Genomic DNA, 17,596 nt, shown 5'->3' with positions numbered 1-17,596 from the left:
TAACCAGCTTGGTTACTCTGTGTAAATATTGGCTTTTATCAAATTATTTCTTTTACTTGTATACAATACCAACTCACCAACCCATTTATCAAAACCTGCTTTATATAGTAAATTTTTGAATGATTAACAAGGCACAAAATTATTCAATACAACATTCTTGGTCATTACCAGGAAGTATAAACTAATTAAATATTGATTTCCAGACTGATCATGTAAAAGTTTTAAGCAGAAAAACCTGATTTACTAAACAATACATGAAAAGATCAATGATATGGAAATTTTGTCTTGTTTTTTTAACAATACAACCACAAATAGGAAGTTATGATATTTAGTATCCATGTCTCCTGATACAAGTACCTTCCATTAGATCTAATGAACAACAGTCAAATAACTAACACACAAACACAATTAATTAAGGCAATGCCAAAGTTTCCACTAATAAAAAGGCTCCTTGAGGCACGTGTTATGGCAATATTGTATGTCTGGGTTTCCTCAAGTGGTTCAGATTTTCTTGTCATGATTCCATCTGGTGGTCTATTTCAGTTTCTTTGATTTGTCCTTAGAAGCTGAGGTATTCTGCAGAAATGGAAAAAACGATACATTGGCTTGTTTTTTTACTTCTTTTTCAAAGAAAATAAAATCAATTCATCACTTTTATCTTTATGATATTGACAATAACTGACAGACATCTGTTTGAGAAAGATAAACACATAATCTTTAGTCCATTATCAATAAGGACAAATTATACCCTGTGTTACTGTAAATAAATAAGCATGAAAAAAGTCGTACTGACTGTGAATAAGGAATATCAACATGAATCTGCTATCTTATCGTAAATAAGGGCGGACATTACAGCTGTATGTTAATATGAATAAGGAAGCATTATGACTTAATCTTATTGTGCATTAAACTTTATGGCTGTTTGTTACAGTGAATAATGGGGGAACATTGTACTTGTATCTGATTGTGAATAAGGAGGGGAACATTATAGCTGTATGTTACTGCAAAATGGGAGCATTGTAACTGTATCTTACAGTGAATTATTGGGAACATTGTAACTGTATCTTACAGTAAATTATTGGGAACATTGTAACTGTATCTTACAGTGAATTATTGGGAACATTGTAACTGTATCTTACAGTAAATTATTGGGAACATTGTAACTGTATCTTACAGTGAATTATTGGGAACATTGTAACTGTATCTTACAGTGAATTATTGGGAACATTGTAACTGTATCTTACAGTGAATTATTGGGAACATTGTAACTGTATCTTACAGTGAATTATTGGGAACATTGTAACTGTATCTTACAGTAAATTATTGGGAACATTGTAACTGTATCTTACAGTGAATTATTGGGAACATTGTAACTGTATCTTACAGTGAATTATTGGGGAACATTGTAACTGTATCTTACAGTAAATTATTGGGAACATTGTAACTGTATCTTACAGTGAATTATTGGGGAACATTGTAACTGTATCTTACAGTGAATTATTGGGAACATTGTAACTGTATCTTACAGTGAATTATTGAGGAACATTGTAACTGTATCTTACAGTAAATTATTGGGAACATTGTAACTGTATCTTACAGTGAATTATTGGGAACATTGTAACTGTATCTCAGTGTGAATTATTGGGGAACATTGTAACTGTATCTTACAGTAAATTATTGGGAACATTGTAACTGTATCTCAGTGTGAATTATTGGGGACATTGTAACTGTATCTTACAGTGAATTATTGGGAACATTGTAACTGTATCTTACAGTGAATTATTGGGAACATTGTAACTGTATCTTACAGTGAATTATTGGGGACATTGTAACTGTATCTCAGTGTGAATTATTGGGAACATTGTAACTGTATCTTACAGTGAATTATTGGGGACATTGTAACTGTATCTCAGCGTGAATTATTGGGAACATTGTAACTGTATCTTACAGTGAATTATTGGGGAACATTGTAACTGTATCTTACAGTGAATTATTGGGGACATTGTAACTGTATCTTACAGTGAATTATTGGGGACATTGTAACTGTATCTTACAGTGAATTATTGGGGACATTGTAACTGTATCTCAGAGTGAATTATTGGGAACATTGTAACTGTATCTTACAGTAAATTATTGGGAACATTGTAACTGTATCTTACAGTGAATTATTGGGGACATTGTAACTGTATCTTACAGTGAATTATTGGGGACATTGTAACTGTATCTTACAGTGAATTATTGGGGACATTGTAACTGTATCTCAGCTTGAATTTATTGGGAACATTGTAACTGTATCTTACAGTGAATTATTGGGGACATTGTAACTGTATCTTACAGTGAATTATTGGGGATTGTAACTGTATCTCAACTGTATCTCAGAGTGAATTATTGGGAACATTGTAACTGTATCTTACAGTAAATTATTGGGAACATTGTAACTGTATCTTACAGTGAATTATTGGGAACATTGTAACTGTATCTTACAGTGAATTATTGGGAACATTGTAACTGTATCTCAGCGTGAATTATTGGGAACATTGTAACTGTATCTTACAGTGAATTATTGGGGACATTGTAACTGTATCTCAGAGTGAATTATTGGGAACATTGTAACTGTATCTCAGCGTGAATTATTGGGAACATTGTAACTGTATCTTACAGTGAATTATTGGGAACATTGTAACTGTATCTTACAGTGAATTATTGGGAACATTGTAACTGTATCTCAGCGTGAATTAGGAGAGGGGCATTATAACTGTATCTAAGTGTGAATTAGGAGAGGGGCATTATAACTGTATCATACATCAAATTATTGGGAACATCGTAACTGTATTTAAGTGTGAATGACAAGGGGGGCATTATAACTATATCTTACTATGAATGAAGGTTTAATATATATTGTATCTTGATTATTGACAACAAAGGGGAACATTTCAGCTGAACTTTACAGCTAAAAAAACATATTGAAGTATACACAGAATAAGTAGGAGTTTGTTGCAATATAGCTTGTATTACTCTGATCATTATAGTATACAGAGAATAAGAAGGAACATATTTATGTTTATATTACTCTGATCATTATAGTATACAGAGAATAAGAAGGAACATATTTATGTTTATATTACTCTGATCATTATAGTATCAGATAATAGGAAGGAACAGAGTAGATGTTTTGTCTGAGAGGATGGACAATATACACCTGTACAGGTTATGTTTTGTCTGAGAGGATGGACAATATACACCTGTACAGGTTATGTTTTGTCATTGAGGATGGACAATATACACCTGTACAGGTGATGTTTTGTCTGAGAGGATGGACAATATACACCTGTACAGGTGATGTTTCTTCATTGAGGATGGACAATATACACCTGTACTGGTGATGTTTTGTCATTGAGGATGGACAATATACACCTGTACAGGTGATGTTTTGTCTGATAGGATGGACAATATACACCTGTACAGGTGATGTTTTGTCTGATAGGATGGACAATATACACCTGTACAGGTGATGTTTTGTCTGAGAGGATGGACAATATACACCTGTACAGGTTATGTTTTGTCATTGAGGATGGACAATATACACCTGTTCAGGTCATGTTTTGTCTGACAGGATGGACAATATACACCTGTACAGGTGATGTTTTGTCATTGAGGATGGACAATATACACCTGTACTGGTGATGTTTTGTCATTGAGGATGGACAATATACACCTGTACTGGTGATGTTTTGTCTGAGAGGATGGACAATATACACCTGTACTGGTGATGTTTTGTCTGAGAGGATGGACAATATACACCTGTACAGGTGATGTTTTGTCATTGAGGATGGACAATATACACCTGTACAGGTGATGTTTTGTTAATAATAGGGAGAGTAAAGTATAAATGAATGTCAACCAAGCCTTTAACCAGGACTAACTTATTTATATATAACACTTGAACAGTATCTATAAATCATTATCTTGAATGTATTGTCTTTGTAATTTCACTTCTGAGGTTTAAAAAAAGGTTAAATCAACAAAAGTGTGATCGGGTTGATAAAAACTGAACAGTGCCTTAGATTTATTTTAAAGGCAGGATGACACGAACACCTCAAGTTGTAGCATGCACATCCCATTATGTTAACATATTCATGCTCAGTACTGCACATTCAATTCAGAAATCTCTTAACATTGAGTGCTTACAATCAATACGTGAATGACAAGGACTAGGTGATGTACTTGACAATGTTATGGTGTGTGTACAATACTATTCCTGTATAGACACATCCAGTGTATTTTAAAGTCAAAATTATGTAAAAGCACGACTAATGTAGAAAAAAAATGCATCGAAATGAGATGTTTAGAATACAATCTACCACATATTTCAGAGACCTGTTATGTACTTATGACCTTCTCTACACATATATAGGTAACTGACTTTTCAAGAAGTATATAAACATGTAAGTGGAAATTGATGATACATACATGTATAATGTACTGTTATTAGCTGGTGGGTGTGAAACAGACCAGGATCTACAAAAGACCCAGGTACCAGAACCACAAAGTGCACTATTACTGAGCAATCTGACAACAACCGTACCATATCTATTCAAAAATCAGCCCATCCCTGGTAAAAAGTTAAACCAAAGCATAGACTAACCTACAAATTCTATTACAATGTCTTGCAACATGCAATTCACCTTACACTGAGCAAGATTCTCTGTTTATGCCACTGGGCTTATTGTAGGATCTATATGGTAATTGGTTGTGACTGGTACTGAGAAGGGCTTATTGTAGGATCTATATGGTAATTGGTTGTGACTGGTACTGAGAAGGGCTTATTGTAGGATCTAGATGGTAATTGGTTGTGACTGGTACTGAGAAGGACTTATTGTAGGATCTATATGGTAATTGGTTGTGACTGGTACTGAGAAGGGCTTATTGTAGGATCTATATGGTAATTGGTTGTGACTGGTACTGAGAAGGGCTTATTGTAGGATCTATATGGTAATTGGTTGTGACTGGTACTGAGAAGGGCTTATTGTAGGATCTATATGGTAATTGGTTGTGACTGGTACTGAGAAGGGCTTATTGTAGGATCTATATGGTAATTGGTTGTGACTGGTACTGAGAAGGGCTTATTGTAGGATCTATATGGTAATTGGTTGTGACTGGTACTGAGAAGGGCTTATTGTAGGGTCTATATGGTAATTGGTTGTGACTGGTACTGAGAAGGGCTTATTGTAGGATCTATATGGTAATTGGTTGTGACTGGTACTGAGAAGGGCTTATTGTAGGATCTATATGGTAATTGGTTGTGACTGGTACTGAGAAGGGCTTATTGTAGGATCTATATGGTAATTGGTTGTGACTGGTACTGAGAAGGGCTTATTGTAGGATCTATATGGTAATTGGTTGTGACTGGTACTGAGAAGGGCTTATTGTAGGGTCTATATGGTAATTGGTTGTGACTGGTACTGAGAAGGGCTTATTGTAGGATCTATATGGTAATTGGTTGTGACTGGTACTGAGAAGGGCTTATTGTAGGGTCTATATGGTAATTGGTTGTGACTGGTACTGAGAAGGGCTTATTGTAGGGTCTATATGGTAATTGGTTGTGACTGGTACTGAGAAGGACTTATTGTAGGATCTATATGGTAATTGGTTGTGACTGGTACTGAGAAGGGCTTATTGTAGGATCTATATGGTAATTGGTTGTGACTGGTACTGAGAAGGGCTTATTGTAGGATCTATATGGTAATTGGTTGTGACTGGTACTGAGAAGGGCTTATTGTAGGGTCTATATGGTAACTGGTTGTGACTGGTACTGAGAAGGACTTATTGTAGGATCTATATGGTAATTGGTTGTGACTGGTACTGAGAAGGGCTTTTTGTAGGATCTATATGGTAATTGGTTGTGACTGGTACTGAGAAGGGCTTATTGTAGGGTCTATATGGTAATTGGTTGTGACTGGTACTGAGAAGGGCTTATTGTAGGATCTATATGGTAATTGGTTGTGACTGGTACTGAGAAGGGCTTATTGTAGGATCTATATGGTAATTGGTTGTGACTAGTACTGAATAAGCTATAAAATTAATTCCAGAATGCAAAGTTTTTGCAAATATAGTAGAATGCAAAAATGAAGTTGTGTTCTTAAGTAATAAGCATTTGTGCAATTGTTCAAGTTTAAGGAATTTAATATAAAATAACTCCTAGTATTATAAATAGGTTAGGTATGAATTACTTGTTATTACACAAGGTTTCTTGGTTTATTTAATAAATAAATATGAAACAATAAAACCAGTTTCCTCCAGATAAATGGTTTAATAATTTTCACTTGTTTTCTGTAAATGCAAACTTTAAACTCTTGTTTTATGATAGGACATTTGATATTACCTATGTTTATTAAGTTACACTGCAGGTAAATCCCCGCTGTCCTTTAATGGTAAACTACCTGAATGTTGTGAAGGTTATTTCAGTGTCTCCCTAAAGGTATATATACAGGTGCAACCCCTCTCTACTCATATACAAAATCCATAATGTTTGTACATACAGTGAATAGTTCATGTGTTAAATTAAACTTTTATATACAAATACTTGTATGTACCTGGTGACACTGACACCTCTTACTGTTGAACACATAATATATATATATACTCTGTCGCCACTGATGTATATATGGTAGAAGATGTACATACTGGTTAGATATTTTGTGAGTTCCCTATCCTAAACATTCTTACTGATACATGTGAATGTTGCAGACAAATAAACAGTAAACAGCCTTTGATTTTTATATCTCTATTGTGCTACACTTGAATATTTTTAATCAATAGAAAGGATGTAGTCATTGTTATTGACCATATCCATGGCTTACGTCTCATCTCCATTTTAAAGTACACAGTTAACTGGTCAAGCAGGCCTGATATCTGTAAGTCGGGTTAAATTTGGACAGTTTTTGAAAATATGTGTTGATAAATCTCATTGATTATATATAACTCAAATACAAAGTACTTTCCAAACAATAATTTTTTCTCTCTTTTTTTAAAATTTTATATGAAAACTAAGAATATGTCTGAACATTATGAAAAAATTAATTCCAGAAAACGAATAATAATATTATTATCTCAATCTTTCAGCTACCTCCTGAATCTAATTACCTTAATTTCAGCAAACAACCATACATAAATCTACCCTCCTCAATTCAAACCTAAAGATAAACAGGAAAACTGGGCCATGACATAAGATCCTGTAAGTATACATAGCTGTGATTTCATTAGGATTGGAACAGAACAAGTTTTCAAACCTGTTACGTGATCCAAGATTACAACATGTGGACTCTACCACAGTCACACTACAGTACTGGTGGTATTTCACAGTAAAACATTCAGCACTATGGTTCTAAGTAATCTGTAATGTCTGAAAGCTGCCAATAGAGGATTACCGTAAAACATACATAAGATATTTATGTTACAGGTGCATAAGATTATTTTTAACATGAAAAGCTGAAGTGCAAACAAGGTACGCATAGTAAAACACAAGTATATTATATAGGAAATATCTTGTAGGAAAACCAATTTGAGAGTTTTAACTCATTGTTCAGAATTAAGGGTTATACATTAAATAGAATCTTACACTTGTGTATACGTAAAATGGAATTTACAAAAGATTTTTTTAAAGAATCAAATATGTTATGAGCCTTTATCAAACTACTGAACTGGTTTGCTAAATTCCCTTTTCTGTAGGATCGTCTATATCTAAAAGCTGTATTACTTTATATGTTATCAACTCTATTTAAGTTCCATGAAGAATGAATTAACAAACTCAATCAACTTTTATAGGCAACTAAATCTACTTAATTTAGAACATTTTTAAGAATCCTTGTGTTTCTCAAAGAATCCAATACATTACAAAACTCTGTTCCAATGAATAATGTCTGTCCAGCTTTAAAAGGTGGAAATTGCACAGGTGAAAACAATTAGATTGTAATGAATTGGAAATCAATTCCGCCACTACAAAGCAGAATTGTGTAATCAAGCTATAGTTAATTGTTTTCTTTCAGTGTCTCATCCATCACTGAGCCTGACCTTCCTGTTTTTATTGGGTGTTGTGACCATTAGCTGGCTTATCTTATCCAGGAATCTTGTTAACATAGTCATTCTTGTTAAAACTACCCATTAAGCTTGATACAAATTTAAACAAATTTCATACACATATTCATTATCTATCAGATTCAAAAGCTGACATGTTTGGTATAAATTTCCACTCATCAGAAATAGCCATCCCATCATATCAATGTTTCCGTATCTAAATTCACATTTCAGTTTAGCTTCATGCTTCGTAAGCTTATCACTCTTCGAAACATCGTGCATTTGCAGATTGTACAGGTAATGCAATTTATATTGGCAAGGACAGGGTGGCGCATTAATCAAAATTTGTGGCAAGTTATATTGGTTTTAGATATATGGTCTCCAAGTACCATACCTAGTCCAGAGAAATAATGGTATATCAATAATGCCTCCAAACTCCTATTGTCAATTCTGGCTGGTATCACATTGGCATGTAATGTTAGAGTTAGTTCCAAGCCTCAGTTTCCTCCACAAGTGTACATAGATGTCATGGCATTACCAGAAATCAATGGAAAAATTCCTCATTGCAGTTTTTTTTTTTTTTTTAGTATTTTAGCAGTTTTATGCTCTGTTGGATTAAGATTTAAAAGAATTGATTCCCAGGATGATTTTATACCTAAATTTGATATTTTAGATTGACTGTTAACAAACAATGCATACTTCATTAAGGGTGTATGGAGACTGACAACTGTATTTTGTAGACCAAATAAAAGTAAATCTTTTGTGAGAAGGCTTATTTACATATCTAAATCCATCTACAAATATTTATCTTGGTCATATATATGGTCCTGAAATAGCATTAGGTCTTTTTATTTCTCCTCAACTACTGAGTCATGTACTTCAGAATTTTTCTGTCAATGTCCACATAAATAATCACAGGCTAAATTTAACTGCATTGCAGCACTATTATCTGAACAAACAGAAATTCAATTCTTTTCCTACTCTTGGCCATTGTTATATAATTATCTGCAGGAACCATTCAAAATTGTCCTGTTGTCTTCCAGATAATGCATTTCACTCATGATTTACTTTGTTTTGACATGGAATATTTATCTCCCTAGTGTATGGACAAATTTAGCATTTTTTTGGCATTTTTTTGTGGAATAAACTTAAGTACCCTGATACCCTTCATTGGATCAAACAAATTCTGTACAAACATACATTTTTTGGACAGGACAACAAAACTATATCCTGTTTGCACTCTGTTCAGGGTGAGTCATACTTTTCAACAAGGATTGTTTGATCATTAATAAATAGATACCTACTGATGATTATTACAGGAAAAGAATTGGTATCTGTTTGTTATTTTAGATTTATAACCAAAATCACTTCATTAATGGAATTATTGCTGATATTGTAATTTGCTGAAAAAAAAGACACAACAAAATGGTAGAATAACTAGCTTTTTATCTTAAATGCAACTCAAAATCATTTAAGAACTTCAATTAAAAAAAAAAAAAAAAGTATAGTTTTCAAACTTATGTATTTGATTGAGTTAGTGAATCAAACCATTGAATAAAAAAAACTTCATGAAAATATAGAAAATGGACTCAAAGCCATGATTACAGATTCTATCTACCCACTTTATATACTAGATCTACTGTATCCCATGTACAGACAACAGTGCTCCTAGCCAACACAGAAGTACATCTCATTACTTTGTGTTGACATTTATTCAAAGCAAATAAAACATGAAACTCTTTGAAGATCTTAATATCATGTTTTGTTGTGGAGTAATAAAGGAAATGAGTCCTGGTGAAGACAGCAATGACAATGCTGGATTTCAGTAACATGCTGATGTAGTTCTAAGGAGTACTTGTTGTTGAAATAATGGATTGTTGCTTGTAGGAATGATAACGATTGGAATATGGGTTGTAGGAATATGGAAGAAGATTATAAATGTTTCTTGACATATTTCAGCCATAAATTGAAAATAGGTAAAAGTCAATTATAAGAAGACACATTTTACCAATACAACCCAGTTACCTACTGGCATGTTTGAACTCTGGGCCTTTTGAAACTTGAGAAGTTTCTGGAAAGTTTTTAACATATTTGACCTATGTGACCTTGAAGATACTACAAGGTCATTGATAAAGAGACAACATATTGTGTTCCAATCCTGGGATCCCCTGATGAAATATCAGGTCCCAGCTGTTTATAGTTTTCTATAAGATGAAATGCAGAGGACCGAAACCATCAAAATATGAACACCGTGCCAGGTGTGCTTAATACAGAGAGACCTATTGTCAAACAATGTGACTGGTTGTCATCAGCTAGCTTCTCTCTATATTTGTACCTGTAATTAGTTTGGTCAGATGAAGGCTTTCAACAACATGACTCCAGGTTCAGCTTAAGTTACAGTACAGCTTCAATTATAGTTGGAGGAAGACTACCTAATGATGTCTACGGTACCATGACTACAGCCTTAATCAAACGTTCTCTCATTAGCTAGTAACATGATCTCCAGCTTAAACCTTTATGTGTTTAAAACAGAAACCTTTTAACATCAACATAAAAGTATGGATTTCCTTCATAATGAATAATCTCCAGAATGGAAATGAAGATTCCAGTAAGAAGATAAATAATTATACAACCTGAAATACTCTGTATTTGTCCTTAAATAGTAAGATTAGCAGTATTCTGAGATCTTTTTCAATAACATTACTTACCTGGTACTTGTCGTGAGTACTCATTTATTTATATATTGAAACTCTAGGTTATACAAAGTGTGGCCTATATATAGTTACCTATTTGTAGGAGCACTAAGATATATATCTGTAATTAACCGTAAACTTCATATAATGCAATAATTATAGTAGATATCAGAAGACACCTTGATGCAAATCTATTTTTGTTTTTAAATAATGTGCCTGCAAATGGAATACACAAAGATACAAAAGGCCGCTAAGACCTGTGTTACTGAAAATAACCTAAAATCAGAGACACTTACCTTTGGTGAACTATTATCTTGACTTTTCTTTTTTTCCTACAGTTACGCACTGCAAATCATTTCACCTTTACTCAAAGTAATATTCAATGTTTCATTTTCATTTCCCAATTCAGTTAGGACTGTATCTCTGCCCTCAGCTACAATCTCATGCACCCTACAAGTTCATCACAATTTCCCTTTCAGACCCCTTCATACCTCCTTTGTTCCTCCCTCATGACTGCCCCCATAAACCAAGAAAAGGTATTCACTCATTTCATCAAAAAAAATTTCAGATTAACATAACATTTAATATACTGTATATAATATTATCCTAAATGTATGTATGAGAGTCTGGTGTTCAAGCTTTGGCAGTTGAAGAAATGAAACATATATAAAAGAAGGAACTGAGCTACATGTTACAGAATAGATACTCAGAGTTTATCACTGGGAGGTGACCGTATCAGAAACTAACACGGAGTTTATCACTGGGAGGTGACCGTGACCGGGTCAGAAACTAACTCAGAGTTTATCAGTGGGAGGTGACCGGGTCAGAAACTAACTCAGAGTTTATCAGTGGGAGGTGACCGGATCAGAAACTAACTCAGAGTTTATCAGTGGGATGTGACCGTATCAGAAACTAACTCAGAGTTTATCAGTGGGAGGTGACCGGATCAGAAACTAACTCAGAGTTTATCAGTGGGATGTGACCGGATCAGAAACTAACTCAGAGTTTATCACTGGGAGGTGACCGTATCAGAAACTAACACGGAGTTTATCAGTGGGATGTGACCAGATCAGAAACTAACACGGAGTTTATCAGTGGGATGTGACCGGGTCAGAAACTAACTCAGAGTTTATCACTGGGAGGTGACTGGGTCAGAAACTAACTCAGAGTTGAACACTGGGAGGTGACCGGATCAGAAACTAACTCAGAGTTTAACACTGGGAGGTGACCCAATCAGAAACTAACTCAGAGTTTAACACTGGGAGGTGACCAGATCAGAAACTAACTCAGAGTTTATCAGTGGGAGGTGACCGGGTCAGAAACTAACTCAGAGTTTATCAGTGGGAGGTGACCCGATCAGAAACTAACTCAGAGTTTATCACTGGGAGGTGACTGGGTCAGAAACTAACTCAGAGTTGAACACTGGGAGGTGACCGGATCAGAAACTAACTCAGAGTTTAACACTGGGAGGTGACCAGATCAGAAACTAACTCAGAGTTTATCACTGGGAGGTGACCCAATCAGAAACTAACTCAGAGTTTAACACTGGGAGGTGACCAGATCAGAAACTAACTCAGAGTTTATCAGTGGGAAGTGACCGGATCAGAAACTAACTCAGAGTTTATCAGTGGGAGGTGACCGGGTCAGAAACTAACTCAGAGTTTATCAGTGGGAGGTGACCCGATCAGAAACTAACTCAGAGTTTATCAGTGGGAGGTGACCGGATCAGAAACTAACTCAGAGCTAACACGGAGTTTATCAGTGGGATGTGACCGTATCAGAAACTAACTCAGAGTTTATCAGTGGGAGGTGACCCGATCAGAAACTAAGTCAGAGTTTATCAGTGGGAGGTGACCGGATCAAAAACTAACTAAGAGTTTATCAGTGGGAGGTGAGTAGAGTGAGAGGTGACTAGATCAGAAACTAACTAAGAGTTTATCAGTGGGAGGTGACCCAATCAGAAACTAACTCAGAGTTTATCAGTGGGAGGTGACAAGATCAGAAACTAACTAAGAGTTTATCAGTGGGAGGTGACCCGATCAGAAACTAACTCAGAGTTTATCAGTGGGAGGTGACAAGATCAGAAACTAACTAAGAGTTTATCAGTGGGAGGTGACCGGATCAGAAATTAACTCAGAGTTGAACACTGGGAGGTGACCCGATAAAAAAAAAACCCCATCTCTAGTCTTAATAAAAAACTTTAAAATCTTGACATGTTTATAAAATTTGCTGACATGATTTAATAATTTTTTCAAAACAAAATTTCATTTGAAGAATATGTCCTGTAAGACTGTCAAATCCAATATGATCATGTTACATCTTGTTTCAGTAATATCATTCCATTACTTCTAAGGATCCGTTATTCTTAGGAAATAGCTATTACTAATTTCGAATGTCAAAATCCAAGATGGCCACTTGTTGGTCATATTGTTTCCAACTTCTTTCACTCTCAAAATTCAGTCTTTGCAACCAAGGACAAAGGGAAACCTGCATTTGAGGTTTGAGAAATATTCTGTCAGAACTTCTCAAAAATAGCAATGAGAGACTTCCACTGCCAAAATCCAGAATGGCTACCTGTCAGCAATTTAGTTTTTCAAATCAGACTCAAAAAAATGAATGGATATAATTAAGGAACAAGGGAAACCTAAATCTGAAGTCTGAGCTACGTCCCTCCAGTATTCTTTAAGAAATAGTGATTTGAAACTTATACTGCCAAAATCCTAGATGGACACCTGTTGGCCGTTTTGTTTTCCCAATCAAACTCTATATTAAGCATGAACAATTAGGAACCAAGGTGAAGCTACACATCAAGCCTCGTATTAATCCAGAAGGTCTTTCTTACTAGCAGGTTTAACTCTATGTATGCTTATTGTTTTATGTAAAACCTGGAATAAATGAAACCACAATCCAAACAGAAAACATATAGATATTCAAAGAATAAACGTAAAAATACAAGAACCAAGTTAGTGAATTCAGAGTTGAGTAAGTTTAAGAAAAGGTACTCCAAAAGTATTATAATCACACAGTAGAATACACAGTAGAATACAAAGTTTGAGAAAGGAAATCCCAGTCCACTGTCACAACAGTATTCACACTATGTAGAACTTACGAGAAATACTTTTTATCATTCAATGGAATTCTAGAAAGAAAATCAAAGCACCAAACACATCACATGCAAGTACATTGACATTAAATAATAACTAAATCATATGTACCATTAAGACAGAATCCACATGACATGTAACGTTTCATTTTTGCAAACTTTTGAATTAAGGCCTAAAGTGCTATATTGAAATGGACTAATTTAAACTGTGACTGAATGGACTAACTTGGAATAGCTGTGAAGCCATTTGAAATATTTGAACTGTTGAAATAGTTAGTAATTTGACAATACTAATTTCGTTAATCGTTCAATCATGCATTTTTGTCATGGATGTATGGCATACAAAATTTTGAAATTAGCAAACTGTCATGTAATGTGGAAAAAAAATATGAGAGATTCATTTCTCAATTGTCCTATCTCAAGTAGTCCATAAATGAGAAGTATTGATAATGACAATGGAGTAATCTTCAAGATTTCAGTGTGGGGGTTACTTATTGTAGACTGTACAAACACTTCTTACCTATGTACAGGTAGATATTTTATATACATATGCATAACATCAGTTCCAGTTTAGAATTTCAATAATACAACATCAAGGGGATTAAAGATTTTAAGTTAAGCTACAGAGGACAGGTAGTGAATAGGGTCCTCCTGATTTGTAATCAAAGTCTCGATTTAAATGTTATACGTGTTCACAAAATACAGGACAGCATCACAATATTAAATGCTTGTTCAAGTACTGAATTATATGTAGAGAGATTCTTTACAACATTGTATATATATAAGCTAGGTATCAGTGATAATATATGTTAAAATTCTATAAAAATAATGGTTTGATTTTCTTGTGTCTGATCAGTACATTAGTATTCATTATTTAGCTGAGTTTTACCGGTAGTTTTTGGTGTTACATACAGGTGAAGTAAGTTTTTCATTCCGTGTAAGTTGCATAAACTACCTGCACAATAAGTTTTCATTTTACAAGTTAATACAACTGTAAGGTGTAGCTATGTTTTTCCATTATATAAGTTGTGCATTTCATTCTCATTACACTGGGTTTTAGCAGCATAAATATTACATGTGTTGTGTATGTTACATGTTGGTAAGTATTTCATTCTGTTTACGATGGTTTTTGCAGCATTATATTACATTGTTGTGTATTACATGTTGGTAAGTATTTCATTCTGTTTACGATGGTTTTTGCAGCATTATATTACATGTGTTGTGTATTACATGTTGGTAAGTATTTCATTCTGTTTACGATGGTTTTTGCAGCATTATATTACATGTGTTGTGTATTACATGTTGGTAAGCATTTCATTCTGTTTACGATGGTATTTGCAGCATTATATTACATGTGTTGTGTATTACATGTTGGTAAGTATTTCATTCTGTTTACGATGGTTTTTGCAGCATTATATTACATGAATTGTGCATTACTATTGTGTTATATGCTTTAAGTTGTTATCCTATACTTACCTTAAAGAGGTCTAAAATTATATCTGCGTGATGTTTAGGGGCGTCTATACCCCCTATCTATAATAGTGTATTAATCTACTTTAAGTGTTTTATATTTAAATATAAATTATATCATGATAATAAGTTATTTTTCAATGCTGGATGATTTGAATTTCAAACAATACAACCTTGTTTATTTATCTAATGCTGGATTAACCATTTTTGTATTACATATAGCTGGCCGTTATATATGAGTTTGTAATAGATTGTTTTAACTACTAGATATGTTCCTGCTTAGATACCATTACTAAGAATATTTAAGGATTGTCAATAGAGTATGAACATGTAAAGGAACTTTTGATCTTTATGACACTACAAGTAGATTCACAACAAGATAACAGACACCAAGAACAGGGATTCAAACCCATGCATGTACACTGTGCCCCATGCTGAAGACTTACCATTCATCCTGCAGCACAGGATACATATCAAAGTAAAAATGTTACTTAAAAGTCCTTACACGACAAATTTTCACTGAGTTATTACTATCATGAATCAATACATATGTCATGTAGTCAGCACACTGTCCTGAAGTCTATGATACAATATACATGTTTGAAAAAGGACATGACTAGAAAGTGATCGCATTCAGCGCCATTCTATCATAATTTTAAATTATACTGATATAGTTTCAACAAGCAAAGACACGAAAAACAGTTTTCTTTTCTTAAATCTTCAATGATGTAAAACCACTTGACAATATTTTTGCAGATGAAATGTACTAGGTATGTAATTCTCACAGGAAAAGGTAACGGTAGCTTTAACTAGATCACTACAATGTGTGATCTGCCTTACCCTTAATAACTTACCGGGGACTCTGCTATTGGGTTTGGACTGCGAGATCGTTCCCTACGTGCCTGTACCCTCTGCTTCAACAACTCCATCTGACGAGTTTTCTCATCCTGTAGTGAAAAGCAATTTGATTTTCCAAATTATTCTAGATATAGTTTCCTGTGTACTTTATTAATCAGTTATTGCTACATGGCAACTGAAATATCTCAATTAATGAGAATTTTAGAGTTCAGAAATTTAAATTTAAGACTTGGTAAAAGGAGATAATCTAACATGTGTTTTTATCTTGTTAGATATAAAAACAAGAATTCTAGGTCTGTCTTTATTTCAGAAATGGACAACTCTGGCCTTATTTGTTAAACTACTAGTTGTATGGAAATATACCAGAATAGTTCTGATGTCACTAGACACTAATATTGACTCAATGGCATTATTTCTATCTTTGTTGAAATATTTTTGTGTATTCTGTCAAAAGTAAACACCAACTAAAAAGACACTGACCTCTTTACTTTTCTGGTATGTTGATTTATTTCTTTCTCCAATTTCAAATAATTGCTGAGCCTCTTCTTGTCGTTTTCCTTTTCTGTGTTCAAGACGTCTCTGGAGCTAATGATGAAATGAAAATCATTGTAAATTCATCATTCTATAACAAAAGGAATGTATAATATCAACATTACAGCAATATAGATACCTGGTAATACTTTAATATTACCTAATATAAATACAGTGCAACTTCTCCAAACTGATCCTTCTCAAAACTGACCATCTCTTGAAACCGAATGAAATTTTGATCCACGGAATGACATCCTCTTTATTACAGTAATGAAAACCTTTCCAATATCGATCCCTCTCAATTCCGAATACCGTACTGATTTTGTGTCCGAAATGATTGAAATATACCAAAAATCACTTCTGAAAACCGGCCTGACCAGACCAACAAAGATCCGAGTTGTAAGCTGTGTGCCCCTAGTGTAAACACCTGTCATGGACGGGTTTTGTTTACTATACCTACCCTGATTGGGAGGATTATAATAAACACAGTGTATAGTCATCTCCAACGACAAATCATATTGAACAAGTCCATTGTTTCACCAATGTGAGAAATGGTTACAGATAAAATGAAAAAAAGTACTGATGCAAAGTTAGAAAGCCACATTTTCGCTTCTAAATCGTGAGAAATTCAATAATGTTATTTTAACACACGCAGAATGGAAATAATAATCAAATGTTGTTTTAGAAGATAAATTTTTATACCAATCAACAAAAATGCATATTCATCAAATATTCATTGTTTGGTAATACTTTTGGACAAGTAGGTAATGTTATGTTAGTTCCGAGATCACTGGGCAGTGCATAGATTTCTAGATTTCTTTTAGACTTAAGCCACATATACAATACAAGTGTCAGTCTTTTCACTTTA

At 34.1% G+C, this 17,596-nt stretch overlaps 1 protein-coding gene across 1 annotated transcript in view; it reads right to left on the bottom strand.

Moving 5' to 3' along the window:
* Window positions 1-291: 291 nt before the first annotated feature.
* Window positions 292-17,596, bottom strand: part of LOC132561536 (trichohyalin-like) — a 58,580-nt gene continuing 41,275 nt past the window's right edge. Inside the window, exons 46-49 of the mRNA XM_060226238.1 lie at window positions 16,678-16,782; window positions 16,194-16,286; window positions 15,346-15,402; window positions 292-576 (exon numbers count right to left, since the gene is read on the bottom strand). Coding sequence (XP_060082221.1) covers window positions 535-576; window positions 15,346-15,402; window positions 16,194-16,286; window positions 16,678-16,782 — 297 coding nt within the window. The 3' untranslated portion in view covers window positions 292-534. The remainder of the gene's footprint in view (window positions 577-15,345; window positions 15,403-16,193; window positions 16,287-16,677; window positions 16,783-17,596) is intronic.

The sequence above is a fragment of the Ylistrum balloti genome, unplaced genomic scaffold, assembly GCF_031769215.1.
Source record: "Ylistrum balloti isolate Yb309-2 unplaced genomic scaffold, AGI_CSIRO_Ybal_v1 Utg371224, whole genome shotgun sequence".
NCBI classification, from domain to species: Eukaryota; Metazoa; Mollusca; class Bivalvia; order Pectinida; family Pectinidae; genus Ylistrum; species Ylistrum balloti.
The sequence above is the reverse complement of the archived record's forward strand: the minus strand, read 5'-3'. Positions and strand labels throughout refer to the sequence as shown.